General features: G+C 39.3%; 1 protein-coding gene across 1 annotated transcript; it reads right to left on the minus strand.

Moving 5' to 3' along the window:
- Positions 1–169: 169 nt before the first annotated feature.
- Positions 170–27,291, minus strand: snx27a (sorting nexin 27a). Its single transcript, XM_041810032.1, has 13 exons — positions 26,856–27,291; positions 23,597–23,822; positions 23,226–23,418; positions 22,772–22,836; positions 18,443–18,547; positions 18,125–18,203; positions 17,677–17,840; positions 13,347–13,436; positions 12,017–12,166; positions 11,686–11,814; positions 8,895–8,954; positions 8,709–8,757; positions 170–6,405 (listed from the first exon to the last, which is right to left on the minus strand). Exons 1-13 carry the CDS (start codon positions 27,164–27,166, stop codon positions 6,335–6,337), a joined length of 1,692 nt encoding a protein of 563 aa, XP_041665966.1. The 5' UTR covers positions 27,167–27,291; the 3' UTR covers positions 170–6,334.

The raw sequence follows: 27,291 nt of genomic DNA on the forward strand, positions 1-27,291 counted from the left end.
TGCTATATGATTAATTCAAACTTAAAGACATTTTGTGAGCCTGTCTTTTCCCTTCAAGAAGATAATTGTTCCCAGGTGAGCCCTGCTGCTCCTTTCTCGCTTTACATCTTTAAAAGGAGGACGGTCTTTGACATTGGCCAGGTCCCTCTGGAAAGCAGAATCCATACATTGATAAACACAACCTGAGTGCTTTATCATTTAACAGCTGCTAAAAAGCCTCCTGGAGCTCATTTACATTCCTGCCAGCACAAAGATAACAAGTCTACAGTTCACTTTATGTCCTGTGGAGAGTAAATAAAAGCATACAGACAGATTTCTTCCCCAATATATAACTTTATTTAAAATATTGTTACAATTTATTACTCTACACAACATTTTCAAACTTTTTCTTTTTTTATATGGTTAGTAAACCTTCATGTGTGTTTTTAGATATAAAACTCATTTTTGTAGCCTAGTTCTGCATCTTTAAACAGCTTGTTTTATTGTGTAGTTAGAGCTAATCCTCAGTACAGCCGTCGCCCCTGCACAGAATCAAAGGTAGCTCCAGCGTTGTCATCATTTCCCCAAGCTTTATAATTTCTGTTTAAATAAATAAAAGTTTGAATCGGAGAAACAAGAGTGCATTTAATCCAAGAGATACTCTCTTTTCTTTTTAAAACTATTTACAGGTTAATGCTGGAGACAGACAAACAAGGCTTAGTTTATTAATGTTGCTGCCTACTCGCGATGGAAAAAAAGCCCTGTGTTTCTAAGCAATGAGCAGAAATAAATGACACAAAGGCTAACACTTTTATTTTAACACTAACACTTACATCCGACTACATGTAAGTCAGAGGCAGGACATGGCAGCTGACATGGGAAAACCAGCAGCTGATGTCCTCCCACATGGACACCTGTTCCAGGAATCGACTTGATGAGACGAAAATACACGTCTCAGGCAGATCCAACAGAGTCAGAGGAGAGAGACCAACTCACTGATGCTACTCTGATCACCTGATTCTGAGCTGGAGAATTCAAAAGACAATATCGGCCCTCTGAATGATGGTAGGGAAAGCAGCGCCAATTTGGCACGAAACTCAGAAAATGTATATGTTGCTATAGCAACAGCTTGACTCAGTCACACATTTCAGTGGTGGTCATGATGACCATTGTGGAAAGCTGTTCGAGCATTTATTTGACATGGATGACAGCAACTGTTGTATAGCTCCACTAGTAGTCAAACTTTGAGTACTCGTACTCAGTTATGGCCTACTAGCAGAGAAAAAGTGTTACTAGCAGTACTAGGCCAAAAAAGGCCACTAGTACTACTAGTCGACCTTAAAGTCCCTGTAAAGTGACAAAAAAATCTGTACTTCAGGTTTGTTGTATGACAAGCCACTGTGTTATGAACCACCACGCCAAATTTTGGTCATGAAAAACATCTCTAAACTTTTTAAATTCTGCTTTAAATTCATGAAAAAGGCAGTAACATCTACAACATGGAGTGGGAAGATATTACAAGAAATGGCTGCCTGGCTCTATGCCAGAGAAGAAAAACAGAAGCTAGGGATTAAATTTACTGTTTTCTGGTACAAATCCCATTATGATGCTTTTAATGACCCATAGGCCACTTTGGCTGTTAACCTCACAGTGAACAAAATCACAGCATGTAGCTGGCTGTTAACTCTCAATGAAGGCAGTGACATCTGCTAACAACAGACTGTATTGAGATGAACTGCTTGCTGTTTTTATATCATTCTCGCGTTAGGGGAACAAGGTATTTCCCAACCAGGACTGGTGATGTCATGGACTCATGTATTTGTCCTGCTCAAATTAAACCAGTCCAGGAAAAAGGTTAACAACTTTCTGATGGTCTAAAACAAAAACTCAGTCACACCTAGATCTAAGTGTTTTCATATGTTTAGAGCAAGCTTATTCTATCATATCTAGTGTGTTAGGACACAAATTTTAGATTTCACTTTACAGGGACTAAAAAATGCTCTTAAGTATTACTAGTATTACTAGTAGACTGTTTTAGCCTTAAAAGTTCAGTCTAGTAAGCTCTAAATGCTAATCAGAAAATGGGAAGAAGTGAGCTGAGGCTTCCCATTTACACATAGAAAAATCGCACTTACTAATCTTGCATTGGGTCTACTAGTACTACTAGTAAACATATTTAGTCTAACTAGTACTACCTGTAAGATTAAAGGTGTATACTTGTACTACAAGCACACTGTTTTTGAGTCTACACTGTAAGATCGAACAGTTGAAGGTTGTTAAAAAATAAGTTGAGTTAACTTAAAAATAGCTGTTTCATCTCTATTTTTCTGAGTTAACTGAACACATATTTAGTTTTAAGTAAACAGTTCTCAATCCTCTTAAGTGCTTTACTCAAATTATCTGACAATCATTACTTAATCTGCAGATTGTTTGCCAGAATGCCTTTGGGCATTAGACTCTTCTGCACCATGAGGGAAGTTACAAACTTAGTTAGAGACCAGTGGGGTCCAACAGCAATACACAATGAAAGTTACTGAACGTGATGGAAGAAGACTTCTTAGTTCAGTATGTGCTTTTCACTTATTGCCGCTTGTAGTTACTTAAGTTGGACTACCTTGGGTGTCATTAATATCTAAGATTAGAATATGTGATTGAAATAAGGAAAAATAGCTGTAAATGAAGATGGTGTAGTTATACTGTAAGTACCTAAACATGCCGTTCATGGCAGTTTAACTTATTGAAGTCAAGTTAACCAAACATAAATGTACGAGTAATAATTACCCCAAAAATGTATTTCCAATACTTTAACAACTTTGACGTAATCAGTGTCAACAAAAATTTATGCAGTTTCAACTTGTTCAGTTTTACAGTGTACTAATAGTACTAACAGAGCTACAAATGTGTACTAGTTCTACTCTCTTATTTTTTAGCTTACAGTCGTATCAGTAGACAGAAATTTTGTCTTACTAGTAGAGGTATTTGGTGAACTCAGACCTTACTAGTAAAGCAACCTATACAATCTATACAAACTTTCTGAGCATCATCTTCAGTCCATCTGTTTACTGCACCAACATTCCTTTATCTGTTAAGTCATGAGTGAAATTCAGTCCTCTTTTTTTTACATAATCATTCACTTTCTAACCAAGACTGTCCAACATCTCACACTATAAACACACAAAGCCTACAGCACAGCATACACAACTCACAAGCACTGGGCAACCGTACGACAAAACGTGCTTTTTAACATTCCTGTCGCCTCTCCTCTTTCACCTCAACTCTGTTACTATGACATTTATCTCACCAATGGCCGAAACGCACAACTGACAGCCTGAGCACACCTGCCTGTGACTGAGGCCGAACGCACAATGGCACATTGCGCTGACAATACAAACCAAGACACAAAAATATGTATAATAAAAAAAAAGCAGCTTTCTATAAGCCTATTCACAGCAGCATGAGCCACAGGGACAGAGAACAAACATCAAACAGTAAAAAAACACTGCTTTGAATACATTATTGGAGGGAATGAGTCAGTTGGCTGACAGGAATAAAAGGAACAGAGGCTGCACTGAGCATGCCGAGCCAACGTGGTGCTGCCACGGCAACCGCATCCCCCCTGTGATGATGGGAGACAAACCTGGTGAGAGTAAGAGCAAAGGACGGAGGAGCCGACACAAGCACACAACCACTATCAGCATCTTAAAATATAACACCATCATGGTTGAATGGCCCCAATTCTGATGTCATCCATCTCTGGATTGGCTATTACTCCAGCTGTCAGAATGACCATCCAGCAATCTGCAGTTTAACCCCTCAACCCAGCTATGTTTGGTGTGCACAGAAAACATGCTACTAAAGTAGAATATTGCTGTATGCTGTAGCCCTGAGCACAGAGGCAAGAACTGGATGAAAAAAAGACAACCGTATTTGATCTTTCGTTTAACGATCTTGTCAAAGCATGAGCACAGAGTGGCAGGAGACAGGGTGTGTGTCTGTGTGTGTGAGGGGCTGTGAATGTTCGCCAGACAATGGAAAACAACTCCCATTTGTCTCCATCTGTCTGGCATCTCCTCTGTCGTACAGACTCAAAACCCCATCTTCATTCGCCGCCTCTCACACCGACAGCTCATCAGACGCGACCAATCGCAGCCTGGAAGCTTATCAGCAATGTCAACGATAAACACAGAGGACACACACGCTGAGAACACACACACATAACAGATAGCTCCAAGGTAGAAAAAAAGGTAAATTATTAAACTTGGGGATGAATTAAATATTTCATTGAACTGATCACTAAGCTTAAAAAAAGGATCTCTTGACAATGTGAAACTTGAACTTGTGCTCTAAAAGTCAGTCTGAATTAAATGAAAAACTTCACTCTCAGTTTCAGGAGGTGGGTCGATGCCAGAAAGAGAGTGAAGCACACGAGTGAGTCAGTAATGAACCTGCCAAGATAAACTTGTAGCCCTTAGTGGGATAAACACAACTCTGCTGTATTCAGGTGGAAATAACATGTACACAGACAATGTCTCAATCCTGGAGCTGTTTTCTTGTCAGTCCACAAACTAAGGCTGAGCAATTCATTAAAATTTAGACTAAATTGCAATTCGGCCTACTGCAGTAGTTCCTTAACCTGGAAAGTGTGTCAAAATACCAGTTTGTTACGTTTTTTTTTTTTACTGCAGGGACATCATGCAGACATTCAAGAGTCCATTTTTCAAATCTTGCTTTCCTAGTTGTATGTTGTTTTTTTTTAACCAAAATGAGAATGACAGACAATAATCATTCCCTTCAATACAACAATTCATACTGAATTTTAGTCAAAATAATTGCAAATAATTATTTAAAATCGTCCTGCCCTAATTCAACCCTGCTTTAAATGCAAAGTAAAACTGTTAAAAAAAACTAACAGAACTGAAATGTTTCAATCTGTCATATAATTAGGCAATGTGCATTAACACCCAACTAATACTGTAGGTATATGGTTGCAGACAGCTGCCTGCATCACTATGTATGCTGATGGTTGCAGTCACAAAACTTCATGCATCACCTACTCTTTTTACAACACACTCACACACCATCTGTCCTCCTGAAGTTGTTAATGTACAACCTGCAGAGGAGTGATACTTTTGGGTGAGTTACAGAGCCCCGGGGATCACTCTTTAAGAAGCTCTGAGAGGATTTCTGTCCTGCTCCAAAAACTAACAACCAAATCTGTCCGACCCTCTGCTGCCCTCTGCTGCCTGCTCAAAAATCCGCAGCATAATCCTCTTCATATTCACAATTTCTTGGACAAATTTCCCCCATTTGTGCCATTTTAAACATCATCAACTCATTGGCCCATCAACCTTTTCTTAAGAGATCATCCCGAGCCTATTCCTCTCTAATTCCAAGCTCTGCAAAAATCACCACAATAAAACATCAACAAGGGGGGATAAATACACATACTGACATTAATGGCAGACTGCCAAGAGATGTCGTCGTAAGGCTGCGTGGGTTGGACCAGGAGACAAGGTGAAAAATGGAGATTGGTTAGAGCTGCTTGGATGTAATTCAGTTAGTGTTTCACTGTGTTAGATCAAAGAAACCAATTATTATAGCTCTTATATTAATCAATATTTTATCAGAAGTAACAATGTTAAACATTATGAGCCCGCCTCCCTCCCATACATCTGGTTTCAGTTAGTTACTCATGTTTTCTGACAAAGACAGACACCTCTGACCTAACAGATAACATTATCAAACACTCATTTTTGCATCAGTCAGTCATCGGCGTAAAGCATGATCCTGCTTTCTTCCTTTGTCACGATAAAGGAAGTGAAATGCTTATTTTCCTGTTCTCTTTTTCATCTCTACTAAGGGCCAGACTGAGGGCTTCGAACAGAGCCGATCCAGTTGGGAGAACCGTCTAACATAATCCGATCCCACACTGCTGCTCCTCTTCGTCGAGATGCTCCCTTAGAGCAAAAGCTGCCCCAGTGCTGTGTTGACCCTGACCGCTCACACGCCGTGTGTGTGCGTGAGTTACATCTCAACCAGAGATTTCACTCGAGTCCTTCCCCTCACATCACAGGGCGGAAAAACAACAGACGCTATGGAGATCTAGTAAATGACATGGAAGTTGGCTTTTGTTTGTTTTCCTTCTTTGCTCTTCTTGCTGTGAGTGTCCCTGGGGTTTGTTAAATGTGACGTTTCCAGTCCTGAAAAATCGGTCACTTCCAGTTTGTTTCTGGGCCGTGCGTCGCCTCAGTCCGTCACTCAGTTTTTCGGTGTTTGTCGATGGGCGCTCTCTCGGGGTGGCTGTGATGATGCAAGTGGACCAGTTCTAATTTGAGTGGTGAGAAATGTTTGTTTTTTAGGAAGTTGCGATCTCCCCCCCTAGGTGGCGCCATCCCTTCTGCTGTGTCTCCAGAGGAGGCAGATACTCTGGAACATAGAGAGACGGTTCAGGGGGGAAAACTGAATGATGGGCTCTTTCTGCTGTCACTATAAAACACAGATCATTCAGTGTCTCATCAACAAGAAATGTTCCTGAGCTCTGCTGTAGTAAGAGATGAGGAGTCACTTTAGATGCTCTGAACCATGAGAGGTGAAAGTAACATAAATAAAATGATGAAAGCATGGTGTATTGATAGAAACAGCTGCAACATATGGAAAATAGAGCCATATGTAATGCTTTCTTGTCTTGTCTTCTTATCTTTTAAAATTATAAAATCTTTAGGTGTTGCAGGACAGGAGTGGAGGCAACAAAATGGAGGTAATAATAAATTAAAAAAATAATAATGGGGTTGTGATTACAAATAGTAAGCAATGCATTGCAGGTGAATTAAAAAAAGCAATAACGTTGTGAGGGGAATTATAAATCAGAGTGATACATAATGAGAGCAATAACAATCACTGATGTCAAACCGTTCATTATTCACAGACCATTAATCACAGCATGTAATTTTCTACATCCACCTTAAAAAGAAAAGCGGTCTATTTGTCAGAAAAAGAAGAGGTACGTTGTGGTGTTTTAAATATCTGACGACTGATTTAATCACTTATTTAAATTCTAAAAGTTTCTGAGCTGGGAAAAACAAGATAACACATCAAAGGTTGATTTTAACATCTTTAAAATCAAATTTAAGACTTCAAGACCGTTTAAAAACTTAAATTAAGAAAACTAAAGTTTTTCCACCATATACATTGGTGCTTTTCCTGTTTCATGGAGGAGTCAATGGCTGATGCCCATTCAAGGCTTTATCAAATCTTGCAAGTCTGTCAGTCATTATCCATACATAGGAAAGGTCCTCTCTATGGTCACCACCATCTTGGATTTTTGCATCTAACATGTTTCTACAGTATTACAGAAGGAAGCAAATGACAGGAACCGATATTTTCCGGCTCAACTGGTTTTCTCAGTTGCCACCAGTAGTGACCCTTGCAATCTATCTGATTGGTTTTGCTAATATTCCCCAATTTTACATACTGCACCTTTAAGTCCCACCCTATTATAACCAACGTGGTTGGAGATTCATATTCTCTTGTTGTTATTGCACACTGAACCTTAGGAGTCAACCATCACGCTGATGTGACTTCATCATATGCTACTTTTGTCATGTGACAGCATGCAAACAAAGCCACATTTTGCAATAACTTTGTGAAAGTGTAATTTTTAAGCTCTTATTCAGTTTTGTTTGATATCAGTAGATTAATTAGAACAGGAATGTGATCATCTAAATTTGATATTAAAATCATTTTTATACATAGGGGACAGTGTTCCATTGTGTACAGAACTGGCACTAGTACTTGTTTTCATAATTTCAGCATTTTATGTCATTTCTTTTAAAAGGAAAAAGAAAATCCTTATATTATTACTATCTGCTAATTAATCATTCATTCTGTAAAAATGCAGTCCATGTGATTCAATTTTCCATCCCTCATCACTTAATTCTTCATAGTTTCACCCCTCCCCCTAACCCTCCCACCTTCTCCTTAGCTGTTCTTTACCTGTTCCTGCCCTCTAACACTCTCTCTCACCCTCATGCTGCCTAGTTGCTTGTCCACATACTTGTACAGTTGGTCTCATGTTGTCTCACATGTGGTTTCAACATCTCTCTCTCTGAGATTGCACTGATAAAGAGTCACATGTCTATCCATGCTTCTATTCTGCATACTTTTCTCAGTGATTCACAAATGCATCAGTTCATCTTTTCTCACAGTAATGTGATAGCTCTACAGGAGAATTTACTCTCCTCTAATCTGTTAAGCCCACTTAAAAAGCTTTGGTGAATTGTCTATAAAATGCAGCTCATTCCCCATGACTACTGTTCACCCACTTCTTTAAAAATGCAATGTGAGCCACAGTAAGGAGAGTAAAAAAAAGTGCATCTGAATGCATTGATTTTAGTGCTGAATGTGATTTAATGACACTGAACTAAACTTATGAATGAGTAAAATATTCATATCTAGTCTGGGGGTATAAAAGAAGTTAGTATACTTGAAATCCTTTCCCCGTCCTTGGCCTTTTAGTTTGCTGTCAGAGAGAATCTGCATAATTCATGCTGCCTGATAGGTGCTGTCATTCACAGCAGCACTCCGTACCTCATCTGAATACATATTTCTTTATGATTTGCCCCAGATAAAAATCAAGCTCTTCACAGCTTGCTCTATCAACTTTGTTACAAAAACTATCATCACTTTTAATTTAGGACAAAAACAAAACATAAAAGAGGATTTCATCTCACCATTGTTGCTGCAGTTTTTGTTGTCTTTGTCAGATGCCTCTTCCTCAACCTGACAGACAGTAATATAAAAAATGTTTAAATGTTACACAACAGGTTAAAAAAACATGTAGGTGGCTTATTGTGTTGCATTTCAAACTTGGAATTCATGTACTTCCCAGAATGAAAGAGGAAAGGAGTGGTCCTTACCTGTTTCCTCCACTTCAGCTCACAAAAGACTCGCTCAAAGCACTCGTGCATGTAGTTAAACTGGAAGGAAAACACAAAGAGGAATGTTTTCAGCCTTAAAATCTTTGAATTCAGCACAATTACAATGAGAAGTCACTGAGAAAAGTTACATTTCTTACATTATTATGGTGCTGTTTTCTAAGTGCTGCTTGGACAACATGAAGGAAATTCTGATCAGAGGTTCAAGTTCAAGATGCTTTATCGGCATGAACAGTAACACGTGTTGTTGCCAAAGCAGAAAATACCAAAACAACATTACATACAAAATACCAGACAACTATGTCATATCATTTCCAGTTCTTATGGTGGCCTGTCGTGATTTCTGATCTTTGGTTGCTAAATCTACTCTCCTTCCACTATTCAATAGCACTTTACTTCAGATATAATTTCATTTCATTCTGCCAATACTTTCTGTGTCTGGATTTGTTCTCCTTGTTGGTGGTTTAACATGTTCTGGAGAGATGAAAGAGCTCTTGATTTCTAAACTGACATCTTTTTTTGATATTTCAGAGGATCAGTTTCTGGGCAGAGGCTGTTGCTTAGAAAGACCGTGTGGTGGCAGGATTTGGGATCAGCTTGTGCAGAGTGAACCTGGAATTTGATCGCTCTTTTGGTCATGTGGGGTGGGGGGTGGGGGAGAGAGAGAGAGAGAGAGAGAGAGAGAGAGAGAGGGCGAGGGAACTCCCCAAGTTCTGCCCTGCATTTCTGCAGATTAGGAAACTTTCCGTGGACCTTAAGAATTTCTCCACAGCATTGTGCATGGCATTTTTCAGTTAAAGTAGAGTCCCTAGATAATTGGCACCAACTCCCAACAGTGCTACACACTTCACTTCAATGCATAAAGTTGGGTTGTATAAAATCACTGTGTAATTTTAGCCAAATCTTAACTGGGGGTTGAGTTTATTTAGAGATTTGCTTGTGCTATATAGCAGTGGTTCTCAATTGGTGGTCTGGGATCCAGAAGTAAGTTTTTTTGCAGTGGGTTGTGGAGGTGTGCCAGGAAAAAAAAATGTGGCAAAAGGTCTATGATGTACAGAAGCCGTAAGTAGACAGACAGTACATTCTTATAAACTTAGCACAAAAAGTAAGAAAACTTGGGTTTGGTAGATTATTTCTTTGTTGCATCAATGCTTCTTTGCAATAAATCTTATGGTGTTGGAAAACCTGTTCATTTGCCTTTTAAATGGTGCCAAATTTGTACGGAACCTGCATTTGTGTGGGATGCACAGCAGAGCTAAGTTTGTGGGTTGTGCCCATGAAAAATTTGCCAAATCTTCTCCATTGCCAAATATTTGCTGTTGCTATTGACTCTTTGTTTTGAGCTTATGGTGCAGCAGTCTGATTGGCCGAGGGCTGTCTGCCCAGGCGATCCGTAACAGACTGTATGCATCCATCTCTTGTCTTGTAGGACTGCAAGGAGGCCTGCCATGACCGCCCTTCACTGTGAGGCCCATTTGCGCTGGTGTCAGCAACACATGCACTGGAACCTGAACATGTGGAGGAGTCCATCCCACAGCATGTGTGACCAGGCTGGTGACCAGCATGAGGAGATGCCAACCTTTGTGGCTGTGTATGGTTCTTCCACATGCTACTGAGGCTCCTGTTTGTTGAATGAAAAATTTGTTAAACTGCCAACATGTCTTCTTCCATCAGACTTCAATCAATCAAACTTCAATGGCAGAATAAGCTGTTTAGCATTAGCAGAAAAGATTTGGCACAACCCACATACTCAGCTCTGCTGCTCATCCCACAAATGCATGTTCGTTACAAATATGACTGTATCTAAAAGAGAAATAAACTGGCTTTCCAATGGAATAAGACAATGTATTTACTTTTGGTTCACGTTATTTTTTGGTTTTCCTTTAGTGATGAGAAAGTTTTGGTCATTTCCTCAAGATTTCAACTGATAAAAAATAGTTTTCCCAACATAATTAGGAAATTCCTAGGAATGTACGCTTGGTGTTTCTCTATAATGGTGTGCTCTGTTGTTCCTTCCATAGTGAAACTCTGATCTGGCCTTTTTCAGGATTATCTTAACTTCAGCTTTGTGGAGGCCGATGTCAGGGACCCAGCGTTGATTCATCATTTCCAGCAGTGAGAAATTTTTGTGGCAATCTGTTTTCTGTTAGAGACAACAAAACCTGATCATCTGTATTCATTAGAAATTTGATTTACTTGCTTCAGAGATCTAGTTCAAGGTTTGATGACTGCTCAAAAGTTGTTGCTAGTTTATTAATATAAATACTGACTAAGGGTAGAGGACAATTTGCATCCCTGATGTACCCATTTTTCTTGTTGAAAGGATTCTGTTCCTTTTGTTACCTATATTCATACAGCATTCATTGTTAGGGTAATTGGATTTGATGAGGTTGTATCTTTTGCCAGTTCCACACTGAATTAGTTGATAGAACAGTCCATTGTGCCAGATGCCTTTCAAGATCTGCAAAACAGGCAAATATTCTCCCTTTTTGTTTATTATGAATGCGGTTTTGGAGGAGTGTGAAAAATGTAAATTAGGTCTGATGTTTGATGCTGGGTAAGAAGCCAATCTGACATTTACACAGGGCATCATATTCAGTGAAATACAATTATATTGTAGAGTTCAGGATGCTACACAAGTTTGCTGATTGACCTGTAATTACTGGGCCAGTCTATTCCATGCTTTTTATTCTTTTTATTTTGTTTTCTACTTATTCTGTAATTACTGGTAATGAATAATAAAGCCAAAGCAAACAGCTGTGGAGGCACTCACGTATGGAGTAAAAATTTTGACCCAGCGTGGTTTTTTCTCTCCTCTGGCGTACTCAAAACAGAAAGCCATCCCCTCCTCATCTGTGTCCCAGCGCTGCATCTCCCCCCACTCGAAAGCAATCACCTGGTTCTGAGAAAGAGATCGATGGTGTTATCAACAATGCAAAGAGGCCAAAACTGAATACCCCCCCCCCCCCCAAGAAATCATCACATTTAATAAAGTGAAAGTATCCTTTTTTTTAAACAAACATATTGCCTTAGACAGTGTTAACCTGTATCTTTAAACTGTCCTGCATGTTTACACGTTTAGTCAAACTGAAGCAGACAGTCACCTCGAGCGTGCCGTCCTCGGTGCAAGCATGCAGCTTGAAGTGATGGATGCTGATAGCTGTGATAACGTGTCCCTTCCTCCTCGAGTCACAGGAGCAGTGGGGGAAAACCACCTCATTGTAGCCCTCACATGTCCGTAACAGACTCAGGTACTATAGACAGGTGGAAAAACACACATCAGTCCCTTTAATAGAAGAAATAAGATTTAAAAAACTAAATAAGAATACGTTAGTCCATTACAGCCTCACAGCTGTGAGTTTCAACAACATTACTTCAAAAATAACTGCATATTATTTGCAATGTTAGTTTTGTATTTACAGAAATTAGTGAGTTGGACACAACTGCAGATGACCCTCTCTTGTGAATTCTTCACATTTGAGCACCATTCATTTACACCATGTTATGAACATCAGTAGTATGACGGGCAGCCACGTGTCTGCTACTAGCTCTGCATGTTTTGCATTTTTTCCGGTCCTCATGACTTAAAAGGAAAGTTAAACTCTTCATTAAATGCTGCACTTAATCTGTAATACTTTAACAAGCAGAGGAGAAGGGTCAAAATGCCATAAAGACAAAAACGATGAGGGGACTGTTTTAAAATTTTAGTACTCTGATACTTTATGAGTACACATATTTTAAAGAATAAAATCTCCATTTTCATGATCCACTGTATTGAACATGCCAATGTTCCTGTCCCATGGAGGATCAGCAACACTTGGTAGGAAAAAAATGCATCCTTAGGCAAACATTAGAACCTCTGTGAAATTATCATGCCATGGCATCTAAATGTAAAAATTCTCTGCTGATAAAATGAGACTGCAAATTTTCCAAGGCATGCATTTTCAAGAGAGTTCCTGAGCACTTCAGATGGAAAACTGTAGTAGTCTTTGAATGTCTTTGTTTGAAATCAAATACATTTTGGAGGTGAAATGTTTGCTATAAACAGCATGCTGCCCGATATTTAGAACAATAAGAACAATCTGACTCAAGTAAACAAGCGTTGCTTTCCACTGACAGCTCCAAGGCTGTCCTTCCATTGAGAGCTGCTTAAATGTGGTGTTGAGCTGCCTCATTGTTATAAATGTTCTCACACAAATGCCACTTTCAGTTAATGTTCTACAAATATTGACACAAACTAAATGGCTTTATCTTGAGTGAAACCACGCCTCTGTGGTTGAAGGAACAGGGGCTGTTTTTTTGTACTGTCTAAGGGTTTCTGACTTTCCTGTCCATTTTAATTTGGTAACATTTTGGTGATGGCTCTGGTCGGCAGGCAGAAAGTGTAGTCACCCAAACCCCCTCCCTGAACAAAGACGGGTCTGTGGGACTGACCGTGGCCATCTTGCGCTGCTCTGCCAGCTTCTGCAGCTGGTAGGATTTGTCCTCTGTTTTTATGAATCCCTTCTTCACATCTTCCAATGCCTGAATGGACGAGGGGGGTGGAGGGTGGAGAAAAGGAGATACAACATCAGTTATTATCTGAGCCCACTGCACACAAAAGGATTATCCGTTAAAAACATAATAAGATATCCTGTCTCCAGTAAACACATTCAGAAAGAAACAGCAGTTACTTATTATTCCTTGATTTTGATTCTGTAACTGATATTCTGAAATATCTCATCAAAGGAGTCTGAATGCGTAAAATTGCTCAGTTAAAGTGATGAACCTACTGAGATTTTTGAAAATATGCAGCTTTAAAGGGTGTAATAGCTTTGCAGCTCTCTGCTTCAGTGGAAAAAAATTAGTAAATTTGTATTAGAGGATTATTTTTTCCACTTCAAACTTAATACTTTAAACTTCGTGGAAAAATAGCTTAGGCCTGTTGAATATCAGCTCCTTTGTCTGATTTACAGTCTGTTAGCGATGACATTTCAAAGTAAAACACTCTTAGTTTTTCATCCACAGTGCCATTTTTAGGACTTCCTGGCTGGTGTTGGCTTGATATTTTGGTTTTCATATGACTTTCACTTTATAAAAGTTGCACAGGAATACCAGGTCAGAAGCGTAGAAATCTACAAATACCATGTGTTGGCACACAGGGTTCTGAAATCTGCGAGTTTACATTAATGTGCTTAGACAAGGCAGTGAAAAGTGCCTATAGAGAGTATTCACCCCCTGGATGATTTACTCTTTTATTGGTGTACAAAACTCTCTTTAATATAAAAAATGAAAACAGATTTCTACAAAGTAATATCAATTAAACAAAAATATGTAAGGTAAAATTAGTGGCTGCATAAATATTCACCCTCTTTAAAGTGACTGACCTGAATCCGAGATCCGGAAAATTGGTTCAAGGAGTCTCACAATTAGTGAAATGGGGATCACCTGAGTGCAGTAAATGTGTCTCAAATGATTGTATAAAGACACCTGTGTCTGAAAGGTCAAGTCACTGGTTAATCTCTATTCTTGGCTACCATTACACCATAAAGACAGAAGAACACTCCACACAACACAGATCAAAGGCTATTGAAAAGTATAATTCAGGGGATGATAAAACATTTCCAAGGTATTTAACATCCTCTGTAGTTCAGTTAAATCATCAGGAAATGGAAGGAATATGGCACATGTAAATCTGCCTAGATCACAAACTACATGACAAACCGTCCTCACAAACTGAGTGACTGTGCAGAGAGGAGACTATTGAGAGAGGCCACCAAAACATCTGTGACTACTCTGAAAGAGTTACAAGCTTCAGTAGCTGAGATGGGAGAGACTCTGCATTAAACAACTGCCCTGGTTCTTCAACAATCAAAGTTTATGGGAGAGTAGTAAAGAGAAAGCCACTGTTGAAGAAAACATATTAAACAAAAATTAACCAAAAGGCATGTGGGAGACTCAATGGTCAAGTGGAAGAAAGTCCTTTGGCCTGATGAGACCAAAATGGTCTTTTAGGCCATCTGACAGGATGCTATGTTTGGCAGACACCAAACATGGCACATCACCACAAACACACCATCCCCACTGTGAAGCATAGTGGCAGCAGCACCATGCTGTGGGGATGCTTCTTGGCCCTGGGTGGCGTGTTAAGCCAGGGGAATAATGAATGCGGCAAAATATAGGAAAATCCGGAAGGAAAATCACATTCAGTCTGCAAGAGACCTACAACTGGGGAGACGATTTACTATCCAGCAAGACAATGACATGAAGAATTAACCAAAGGCTATATAGAAACAGTTTAAAGACAGCAAAATGAATGTTATGGAGTGGCTGAGTCAAAGCCCAGACCTCAATCCAATAGAGAATTTGTGGCCGGACTTGAAAAGGGCTGTTCATGCTTGATCCTCATGCAACCTGACAGAGGATGAACAGTTTTTCAAAGAAGAATGGAGTAAAATTGCAGTGTCCACATGTGCAGACCTGAATGGGAACACACAGACTCAGTGCTGTGATTTCAGCCATAGGTGTATCTACTAAATAATGACTTGAACGGGTAATTGACGTTTTATTGCAGAAATCTGTTTTCACTTCAACGAAAGAGTTTTTTTTTTCCCCCAACAGAGCCAAAGGATATTGACCATGCTGGTAAAACATCCAATGGAGTGAATACTTTTTATAGACACTATATTTTTTTATTATAGCTGTTTTTCTGACTCCTAAGTTATTCTTCAGCAGCTTTATATAATCTGTGGTTTCACTCACTTTCTTTTTCTTACATTTCATTTATAGATTGAAGTCATACTTTCTGATTTTGAGACTGTGCTGTTAGTAAAAAAACAAACAAAAACAATGCATAATAGTGCTGCTTCAGCTACTCTCTAAAGAAATGTCTTGTTTGCCAAAGTAACTCCAAAATAATCATCAGACCCTGAACTGTAATTAAACAGACTCAATGTGTGTTTAAAAAAAAAGGAAAGGACTCCTGATCTAAGCAAGACACTGGTGAGAAAGGGAACAAATAGGTACATGAGTGTTCAAGTGTAATTAAAGATTCATAGCTTAAGTTTGAAAGACGTGAAATTCTGAAAACTGTCCGAACAAGTCCAAATTGTTTTTATTCAATCAGACAGTATTTACCTGTGAAGGAAGCATGGCAGTTTATGCATGCCTTCATGTTTTCTCATTTATTAAAATGTCTAACTGTTTGAAGCCAGGCCAACCAGAAACAATGACACCCATCAGGTTTTTGTATAAACTGGCTCTAAAATGAAACCCTCCCTTGTTCTGAACACAGTTTGGTTTCTGCATATATCAGAAACCTTGCTTCAGAAACAATCAGTCACTTGATAAGCAAATCAAACAGTGAAATCAGAGCAAGGCTAAATCAAGTGCAAACAGTACTGCACCAAAATGCAGAACTAAATTTTATCAGTCATCCTTCTCAGTAAGAGGAACACAACTGAGGAATACATTCTCATCTAAAATTACTGAACTGATGAAGTTCAGGGTTTTTTTAAGCCAAATATAAAACAGATGTTGAAACTTCCTCTTTTAAATCCTTACTTTACTATTTGCCCTGAATTAAGTCATCCACTTGTTTTGTGTTATGATGTTTGCATTTGTGTTGCATCACAATGATTTGTGATATCTTAAAGTCAAACAGTTCTGATGTAATCCTTAAAGCCAGATAGAGCTATCAAATTAGCCAAGAAAAAGAAGGTATTGAACAAGGGAGGCCAAAATTAGGTTGCTTACTTCACCAATTCAAAATAAAACAAGTATTGCAACATACGTTTTTGTCAAGTTAATGTAGATTGTTGATTTCTGTTCCAATTTTTAATTGTACTGCAAAATATTGTTACATCTTTAGTTATAAACACTATACTGATAACATAGTAATAATAAAAAGAAGAAGAATGTTCATCTAAAAGGGACAATGCATATTTATGAACATCACTCGTATAGTGTGACAGTGTAACAATGCTAGAATGTAGCCATTGGCTGATTTTCATGCTTCCCTGTATTACATTAAAAACATACAAAAGAGTTAGGAATTTGTTTTGGCTTAACATTTTATAACCTGATGTAAATAATTCATACAACTTTGTCACAGTTCACATGACTACAACCCTCTGGAGATAGAACATAAAGCAGCAGTCAAAACATCAGATTTCAGGGAGGTGTGACAATAAAGAGAACTGGGGCAACGACATTAGACCGAACTGTTCCAGGATGCTGCAGTATTCAGTATGAAGGCACAAACTTTATCTACAACAGTATACAAATGGGGCTGTGACAAGATAACTCCCTGCTTCTGTCTGTCTCTCCAGACTATCCTGGAGCAGTCCTGTCTTTGCTCCAGTCACTGACATTCACTGTGCTTTAAAACCAGCCAGTGAAGACATTATGTGCTGCTAAGCGACGAAGTCTGCCAGCTTGAGTCTAGTTAAGACTTGCCAGTTTAAACTGCTGTAACTTTTCCCTGCAGTTTTCTAATAAGGTTTAATCTTTCCACAAATCTTTGGTCTGAGCTGGCTTTAAGGGAATCCCTTTGTGTTCTCAATCTGAGACTGGTGTGAGGATTTTGGGGAATTTCAAACAGTAAATTGCTGTCGAAATTATTCATGCCAAAAGATGCTGACACCTCCAGCAAGTCTGAGCTGTTTCAATCCAGAAATGATAAGATAAAGTCTGGAAGCAAAAACAAAAAAAAAAAACTGGAGATGGAATTTTCTGCTGAGTTCTCCTAAGTCCATGGCAAGTGGGATTCAATTATTGTTATTACCTGGTGAAAGCAGTAATGCAGTGCCAGCGGGTTGTCTCTCAGCAACTCTTCCTCCTGGAAGCTGAAAAGCCATTTGCGGAGCGCCAAGCAAGTCCCGGGCACTGCCGACGTGTAATTCTGCACATAAAGCTTGTGGGGAAACTCATTAGGAGCCAGCTTCCGCACTGAAACAAATTAGAGAAAGAACATGTGGGATGAAAAGAAAGGCAAGTGTCCGCTTAGTCATTAAAAAGATTCCAGCCTGTGCCAAATCACCTGCCCTAGCTGTCCAAAACTGCACACCCCAAGGCTCAATGAATTCTACTGAGCAGTGGTGTAACAGGTTTTATTTAGAACATGGCCATGTGAACCATCCCCAAGAGGGGTTTCAAAATAAACATGAGAATATGTGAAAATGCTATGGGGATTTAAAAGCTTAACACCAAAAAACATTAAAGACAGTCCTTACCAAAGGAGTGGTTGATGACTTCAAAAAGGGCAAAGTAGCTCGCCATTATACTGTCCATCCCAACCTTCAACACTAATGCCTGCAGGAAGAGAAATATACAGGCAGCTCTTTAAGAAAATTATTTTTGAAGGATTGCAATCAGATCAGAAGAGTTTATCATCAACTAAGGGGAGTTTTGCACCTTTGAAGTATAATGATATTACTTTTCATTCTTGTCATATTCAAGCTGAGACATGATAACAAAGAAAACAGATATCCAATGAGATACAAAGTGCAAAACATCTCTGTATGACAGCATCATCCCAGTATGTGTTTTACCTGGTAGACCTGGTCTGTGGTGCTATTCTTGCGGACTCTGACAGAGATGGTGGTCTTGTCTGGCAGGGCTATCCGTAGTTCTACATCTGTGACTCCATTGTAGTTCTGCACAGTGAAGCAACACATTAAGAAAACAGCTGTGAAACCACATTAACTTGTGTGTGGATTAACAAGGTTGTGTTTGTGCTAAATTACTGGAAAGTACCACTGGGTGAAAATAAACTAGATAAATGAAAAGAAAACAGAAATCCTCAGTTAGAAGTTTTAATCATCCTCAGAAACAGGATCAATACAATAAGATTTCTTTTAGCTACAATTCATCAGCTCAAGCTGTCAACACAAACATGTTCACATATGTGATTGATCTATAACCTGACATGCTAGATAGGCTGTTTCACATGTTCATTGCATGGGATGTGTCTCACATCCATCTGGGCAACCATCTACAGTCTGTTTTGGGAAGGACAGAACCTTTGAAAAGAATCTTGGAGGGTAGCTGGATGGCTGTGCTGTCTGTCACATTAATTATGGACCAATCAAAGCAATGAAACACGATGTAGTGAGCATGTGCAGTTCTTGAGTGAATTTGACATGGTGATCGCTATCATTGGTACCTATAAGTGAAGTCAGTTGGATAAACAAACTCACGCTGAAGCTGGTTGTAAGGAGAGAAAAACATCTGTAAAGCAAGATAAGCTTCAGTGAGGTTCTTTGCTCTTCATTTAATTAAAAATAAAATGCTTAAAAAAATTTATTAGACCACCTGTCATAAAACTGAAATATTTTAGAAACCTTTCAAAAACTTGTTTAAAACTAAAAATGTTATTGTTATTTATTTGGCAAATAACAAACTGAAACAACTAAACAGTCCGTTTTCACACATAATAACCAAAAAACTTTGTATTTTGTATGGCCTCCTTTGGCCTTGATAACAGCTTGCATTCTTGCTGGCATTGGTTTTATGTACTTTTCCACTGTCTCATTTGTTATTGAGTTCCAAATAGTTTCTAGCTGTTCCCACAGACTTGCATTATATGAAACTTTTGTGCCATCAATCTTTGAATCTACTAAATCCCAAATTTGTTCAATAGGATTCAAATCCGGACTTTGACCTGGCCAGTCCACCAGTTTCAGTACTCCAGATTTCTTTTTCTTGGTCAAATAGTCTGCAAAGCTTTGAAGTATGCTCGGGGTCATTGTCTTGTTGGTATATGAACCCACTACCAATCAGATTCAGTCCAGAAGGGATTCCAAGATGCACTAAGATGTTGTGGTAGATGTTCTCGTTCATGATACCGTGGATTTTCACTAATTTGCCCACGTCGTATCCACAAATGGAACCCCATACCATAATGGAATCTCCACCATGTTTAACTGTGGGTGCAATGCATCTGGCATCAAAACCTTCTCCAGCTTTTCTGCGGACATAAACACGACGATGCTGACTGAAGAGTTCAAACTTGGACTCGTCTGTCCAGAGTACCTTCTTCCAGTCATCAACAGTCCAGTGTTTGTGCTCCCTGGCAAATCTGAGGCATTTCTGGATGTTTGCAGGCCTCAATAATGGCTTCTTAGCAGCTATTCTTCCCTTTAAGCCCTTCTCCGTCAGTCGTCTGCTTATGGTCATTCTGGAGACTTTCTCAGACTCTGATCTAGAAGCATTCATCTGTGCCTGAAGATCAGCAGTGGTCTTCCTTCCTCTAATACTTCAAATCTTGAGGTGTCTGACATCTGCTTCAGTTAACTTTGGTTTCCTGCCTTTTCCTTGGCGTATTTTGTAAGTACCAGTCTTGGCAATTGACTCCAAAGCATACTTGACCACACTGTGAGAACACTTTATGTCTTTCCCTATTTGTCTCAAAGACCATCCAGCATCATGAAGGGCTTTAATGCGGACTCTTTCATTTTCAGTGAGCTCTCCACATTTTACCATTTTGAACAGGAATGAGGAATTTCAAACTGAATTCATCCTTTTATACCGAAATTTGAGCTGGCTCACTGGGCTTCTCTGAGAAGTCAGAAATTAATCAAGCATAACATTCAAGCAGTAAAACTATTTTTCTGTTCAGGAATGCAAGTAAATAACTATAATTTGACATATTAATCAAGAAATAATAATGTGCTTTACTATTTTTTTCAGTTTTTTTTTTGTAAATCAGTAAATTAGAAAATTAATGGATAACAATAATAATTATATTTTAGCATTAAAAATATCATTTCGGTTAAACAGCTTCTACATATTGGTGTATAAACCATTGCAGAAACATAAAAAATGATTTTGGTAATTACCAGTGCTGTTAATTTAGGGCAGCTGTGGCATAAACCTTACTTTGGGTGGTGGTCTAATAAATTTGTTAAGCACTGTATGTTGTCTAGTTCTGATAAAACTGCCACTATACTATAGCTATAAGTTAATCATTACACTGGCCGCCATTGTTTACCGGCTTGCAGTTCAACTAAACTGGCTTGTAGCTACCGCCTCATTCTCTTTGAATGACACTGACTGGGTCGTCTGTTCCCAGACTGGAAACAATCATATCAGATTGGTGCTGGATATGGTTAATGGCAGACATGGAATCCGGACGATTCTTCAGCTTTGCAGTTATATAATGTAGAGATCTTAACATGAAAATTATATTTCAGCCAGGAACACGCTTGTCATACATTTAACCTTTTTTTTTTTTTTTTTTTGCAAAATAAATCTACAGTTTTACCTGGTGCAAAAAGGCCCTGCTCAAATGATGCTCCCTGGGTTAGTGTAGCTATATGCTTTGACTTTCAATGGAGCACATAGCTAGAAACCCCCATATGGATAGATACATTTATAACAATGCAGATTGAATACTATCAAATTAGTTCAAAAGCAATTAATCCATAGTAGCATGAATCTCAATATAAGAGTGCAACAAGCTTTTAGCTATAAAAGAGGAGGCTGGGGTGGAGGAGGTTAAGCTTTGCCAGTAGCAGCAGCGTGGTGCATCAGCATCAGTGCAAGCAGGGATTAGTGAGAAACACGTCATATTTAAAGACACTGCCTTGTTGAGCGTGATTGGCTGTGGGAGCTAGGAGGCGATAATGAGCATAAGCTGGCCATTAACTGAGGCCGGGCGTATGACTACTGTGTCCTGCATGAACTGACGCTAGGCTTCATTGACAGAAAACAAACATGTTGGTTTCCTGCATCAATACAAATATATTCTCCCCCACCTTAATGAGCTTTTAATGCTGTAACTGATGATAACAGACCCTGACTAACAATAGACTAACAACAAAGAAAGGTCACACTGTGCAACTACTCAATATGGGCCAAAGGAGTTGCTGTGATGTAAAACTTATTTCATCATGGAGCCTGATATTCCTCTATAGTTCTATGGACCATCAGTGAAATTTAAGAGTTGCAATAAGACATGAGTCTTTATACTGAGAAAAAAAGAGAAAAGATCAATGGCATTAACACACAGATCACTGTTACGAAATGATAGTCTCCTCACTCACGGCACACACATCTCCCAATGGAACCGATCTGTGGAGATGTAGTTAATGTATTATAATGGGGCAATCTGACTATCACATGAGGCGATAGCGAACAGCAATGCCAACAGGAAAACGAGGGGCACTCAGTTGCACTAGGTGAGCTCAGACAGCATTATACATCAAAACAGATGCTTACAAGTTTTATGGAAACATTGGCTTGAGTTGTTACAGAATGCAGATTTTTGAATGATCCCCATTTGCACCCATAATTTTATGTATATCGGTGATCATGATTAGCTGAATGGGGTGAATTTTGGCTAGATAGCAGGGGCCAATTCAGGGGTGGCCAGGGTGGTGGCATGGGCCCCACTTGAAATCTGACTGGCCTGTCCAGGTGCCACCCAAAAATTCTCAGCCAACAACTTGTATTTGGGGTTGTGTAGCAGACAGCTGGTGGCTTTCTTAGCATTTCAACATTTCAACATTTTTGAATAAAAACAAAACAAAACACAAAAAGCACTACTTAAAAGACTGGGACACAATACAATATATGTTGGACTGTTTCAGCTCTTCTGTTTAAACCCCATACTGGCAGTCGTGATCAGCGTCAAGCTTCATTCTTGTAATCAAGCTCAGCAACAATAACTGCTGATGCTTGTTTATCTAGAAAGCTTTCTTTGTTTATGATGAAGGATGTTAAACAGATGTATCAATTATTTCATCAAAAGAATTTTAACACACTAAATCAGCCTGAATGTGCTCAACGTCAAATCAGGCAAAACATCAGATAAATAAATTTCACAAATACTCAAAGCTGGAAAAAGCTGAGAATCAGTTAGTAAAGGATCTACATACCTCATCTGATTCAGACAGAAACTCCTGCATGATGTCACTCTCCCCGATAACCCGCACAGAGCACACTAGAGACAACACAGAACAAAGAACGATGCAGAGAAAGAGAGGGGTGTGGTGATGTAGGAAATCAATAAATAAACAAAATGACAGGGTAATACAATGTTGCCTGCTTCCTTTGCCGTAAGTAAGTATTTTCTTCGTACAGTGGAAGATCATTTTATAGTTAATGCTTAATCTATTTTGTATTCTAACAGCATTAATTCTGCACATCGGCATTTAATTATTAGATAATTTGGTATGTATGTTCATTAAGGGCTTTGATGTGTCTAAATAGCCAGTCATGCTTGAAGGTCAGTCTTGAAAACAGTGTTTGTATGGATTAGCCACGACAAAGCCTATTCTCTTTACTGACTACAAAAATCAAAACACAAGGGACTTCTCCAAATCAGCTTACCTCGCTCCAGATATTCCTCCAGTCCTCTGCGGCGAGCATCTAGCTGCTGTTCAGACAAGGAGAAGGGCCATTTACCAGGAAGCTTTGGGAAGTTGAAGTTTGAAAACTCCCTCTTTAGGTTCTGGTGAAGGATTGCAAACTCCCTGTAGCGCTTTGAGCACAGCTGTCTGCCTGACATGTACACATTGTACACCTATAGCAATAAGACAAAGACAGGACAGACACGCCTTAGTGCACTCGCAGGGCAGAGAGAACAAACTTGCATGCAAGAACAACATTTTGTCATCCTATGAAAAAAATGTTCTATATGCTTAGAAGAGACTTTGAGGCTGTTCAAGTAACAAACTGTAATGTGCCAAACCAATACTTACCACAAACCTCTCAGAGTGCTGCTCTACATGTTTGTACGTCGGGATGGAAATAGGCACAGCCTGCTTGTCGCTGTAGTCGTAGTTTGGTTGGATGTCCTCTCCTCCTTCCAGTCCGTCAGCCTCCTGAGCTGGAACAGACAGTACAGCCAAGACCAGCTCCTTCTCCCCTGCACGGATCAGATCCACCACTTGTTTATGGGTGGCACCTTCCACACTCACACCATTACTGGAAGAGAGGGAAACAACAAAAAGAAGGAAAAAGAGCGACAGGAAAAAGGAAAGTCAGCAACATTTACAGACTTTTTTACATAGAATCAAATTATATGTTAACACAGAAGATAATTTTACTCTTCAACACAAAGGAACCATCTTGTTTTTTTGTGCTGATCTGAACAAGATACCATGCTGCTATGGTTAAGTATTAGTTAAGTACAGTTTGGTGATGTAGCTTATAAAAATATTCCAGATGCATTCCTTGTGGACATTAAAATCAGGCACTGATGCAAATGCTGCTCTCCTGATTTCAATTTCAACACCTCATTTAGGCTCTCTTACCATAGCAATCCAATGATCTTTCCCCCATATATAAAAATCACTGAGTCATCATCTTTCAAGGTCATTGGCCATTTGTGCCTAAATAAATTCAACATATAAAGCATTTAACTGTATGACTTTGGTGAAGAAACTAAAATAGTCAACATTTTCACCACTTATTACTTTTTGATGCATTTTACAACAAATCCAGCTCTAGTTCTTTAATTGTTAATAGTTTCAAAAAGTCCCAAAGCTTAAAAACTTAAATCTTCAGTGACATTTACAACCAAAGAGAGGGAACACTTTTAAAGTTGCAAAAGTATTGTTGGCAATGTTTGGCTACTGAAACGGTGTCAACATATCTGTGGAACTCAGATGGTTTGCAGGAGTCTTCTTGCAGATTTTGGCATTTAAAACAAGAAATTACCCAATACTGGGTACTTAAGACTTCAGTTAATTGTTGCCATAGTATCCAAACAGGTATCAATATTATTTGATTCCATATTAAAGTTTAACATCTGGCTTCATGACTGGTCTGGTCAAGCCACAGTCAATAGCAAACCATACAAATCGTGCTTCTAGTTTATTTCCCATTAATACTATGTGGACACAATTTTGGGGGTGCTCAGTAAAAGCATGCCAGCTTGATATCCCCCCTTCCTTTATTGGCGTGTCATACCTCCCTTCTTGGCTTTGCTGAGGCCAGATGGCACAAACATCAGGTGTCTCTGCTAATCTTCCTATGTGAAACAGCGGGACAGACACAGGACAGGAGGGAGCTAAAAAGAGATGGGGACATAGGCCAGTTCTCTACATACCATGTCTCCATATGTGATCTTTATCTGTGTAGTAACATGGCTGAATGCAAGAGGAAGTGTTTTAGAGGACATAGCTGTGGAAAATAAAGTCTAAAAGGTGAGGATAAAGACTGACGTTGTAGTCTCACATCAGTCTTACCCCATCATGTTGTAAACAAACCAGTCAGACACACAGCAGTGCCTGCCAGGAAGGTGTTTCAATTGCTGATAAACAAAAAGTCTCAGGAAGAAATAAACCTCAAAGTAGAGCTGCAAATCCTATAACCCATTGTCATTACTTTAAAAAAGGTCCCAAACACAAACAAACTCAGTAACAAATTACCAGTGCTAAAGGTGAAGCCTAAAAAACGATAAAATCGAACTGAATAACTTCTCTTAGTCTAATGATGATTTTGCAGTCTACTTTAAGGATCTGGGGTCTTTCACTGCCTAAAAGGTGCTTTTTAAAAAAAAAAATCCAGTAATAGATTAATACAAGACTGCAGAGTAGTCCTACAATCCTTCAGTAAGTTTTGTTTAGTTTCCTTCTAAAGCTGATCTCAGGAGATTTGATGTTCTAAACTATACTCAGACAGCAGTCAGCCATGACAGTCTTGCTGTAATATAATGCCACACATCATCGCTGAAGAAGCAGTTTTCCCTTCATTTCATAAAACTATGAAGTAAAATGCTGACTTATGAGAGATGCATTTTACTACAGGTTTCCTAGGAGTTGCTGCGATAAAGCCAAGCTGGTTAATAAGTCACATGATAAGCACTGGCCCCATCATATGACCAAAGTCAGAGAAATGCAACAGCAAAGTAAACACATGTTGGCTAAAACCTTTTGTGATGCCTCAGCAAAATTGTGTTCCTTGTTTCTGGACTTTCTATTCTCCCTTGTTTCAAGTTTAACCTTTAGTAAAGTTAATAGAAGAACTGAAATGCTCATATCCGTTTGATAAGGATTATGATAAGTCTCAAAAGTAAAAAAAAAAAGCATAATTTTCCTTTAATTTCTACCCAGGCTTACAACTGTGGAGTACAAATTGTTGACAGCTGCATTCATCAGTGCAATATGAATATTAAAGATCCACCTGCAAATGCAGTATGACTAGAGAAGGTACTGCTAGGTCATCCTTGCGTTTGGAAATGACTATTCAAAATCTGCTTAAAGGTAAATGTTGCTTTCATCAAAACTAAGTCCAGGCAAAGACTGATTTTCCACGACTTTAGCCATAATGACATAGGTTTAGATGACCAAAAACATTTTACATGATGTCTTCAGTGTGCAATTGCTATGTACAAAATTAGCAAAGATGATAAGGATGAAGCTGATGAAGATAAAGAGGAAAAACATTGACCACATCTAAAATGTGCCATCTAAATAGTTTCTACGAGACCAGAGGAGCACATCATAACACCATATGATGCTGAATTAGAGTGACAACACTGCCATCCTCTGTCTTTGGGCAGGGTCAAAACACACACCTTCTATTATGCAAACGACAATACAATGTCAACAAAGCTGCCAATTTGATTCTGTCCTATCCTTGTAAAGTACCCAATGCGCAAGAGGCTAGCCAAACAAGACGACAGCTACCTGGCTCGCTAGCGAGCTAAAGCTAATCAACATGCACAGCCTGTTGTCCAACTTATGTAAGCTGGTTAGCCCTCTAGTTAACTCACGAGCCTGACATAGCGACATAAGCACATTAAATATTGGGTAAAAGACTGCAGAATGGAGAAATAATATGTTAGCCGTGTCAACGGACAGTTTTGTTGTCATAATGGGCAGGTGACGTAGCTTTACATTATGAGTAGCTTATGTTAACACATGCTTTATATGCCATAAAAACGGGCTAAACCGGCTAGCTAGCCTCACTTGCTAACTACCTGGCTTAACCGAAGGATAGAAGCTGACTTACACCTCCAGTATTCTGTCCCCCTTTGCTATCCCAGCTCGGTCTGCAGCACCTCCGGGCAAAACAGCGCTGACATGCTGAAGAGGAGCGTACAGTTCCCCGTTGATGCTCCGAAGCTGTCCTCCTTCACTGACTTGACCGCGAACATTGAAACCGTAACCAGACTCCGACTTGACGATCCTCACCATCCGCGGACCTGACGTTACCACAGCGGCGTTCTGGCCTGCGGTGCCCGCAGACGGACTGACCACAGGACCGTTACGGGATGCCGAAGGTAGAGTCGTCCGAGTTTCATCGCCTTCAACATCCGCCATCTTTTCCACAGGCCCTAGCCCCCCTTCCAGTCGGTGTCTTCTAGCAAATTCAAAACAACACTCGGGCTCTGTCCCTCAGAAACGTTGGCTCCACAGACCGACTGTTGTTGATAACCCGCCCCTCG

This window comes from Cheilinus undulatus, linkage group 16, assembly GCF_018320785.1.
Source record: "Cheilinus undulatus linkage group 16, ASM1832078v1, whole genome shotgun sequence".
Lineage (NCBI taxonomy): Eukaryota > Metazoa > Chordata > Actinopteri > Labriformes > Labridae > Cheilinus > Cheilinus undulatus.

What these genes read in the sequence shown, in the direction of transcription:
- snx27a (XM_041810032.1), bottom strand. Translation starts at nt 27,166, where the DNA reads ATGGCGGATGTTGAAGGCGATGAAACTCGGACGACTCTACCTTCGGCA. An exon ending in TGCATTACTGCTTTCACCAG is followed by an intron (nt 13,437 to 17,676) that starts GTAATAACAATA and finishes TCGTCCATTCAG; the next exon opens with GCATTGGAAGATGTGAAGAA. An exon ending in CCGAGGACGGCACGCTCGAG is followed by an intron (nt 11,815 to 12,016) that starts GTGACTGTCTGC and finishes TCTCTTTCTCAG; the next exon opens with AACCAGGTGATTGCTTTCGA.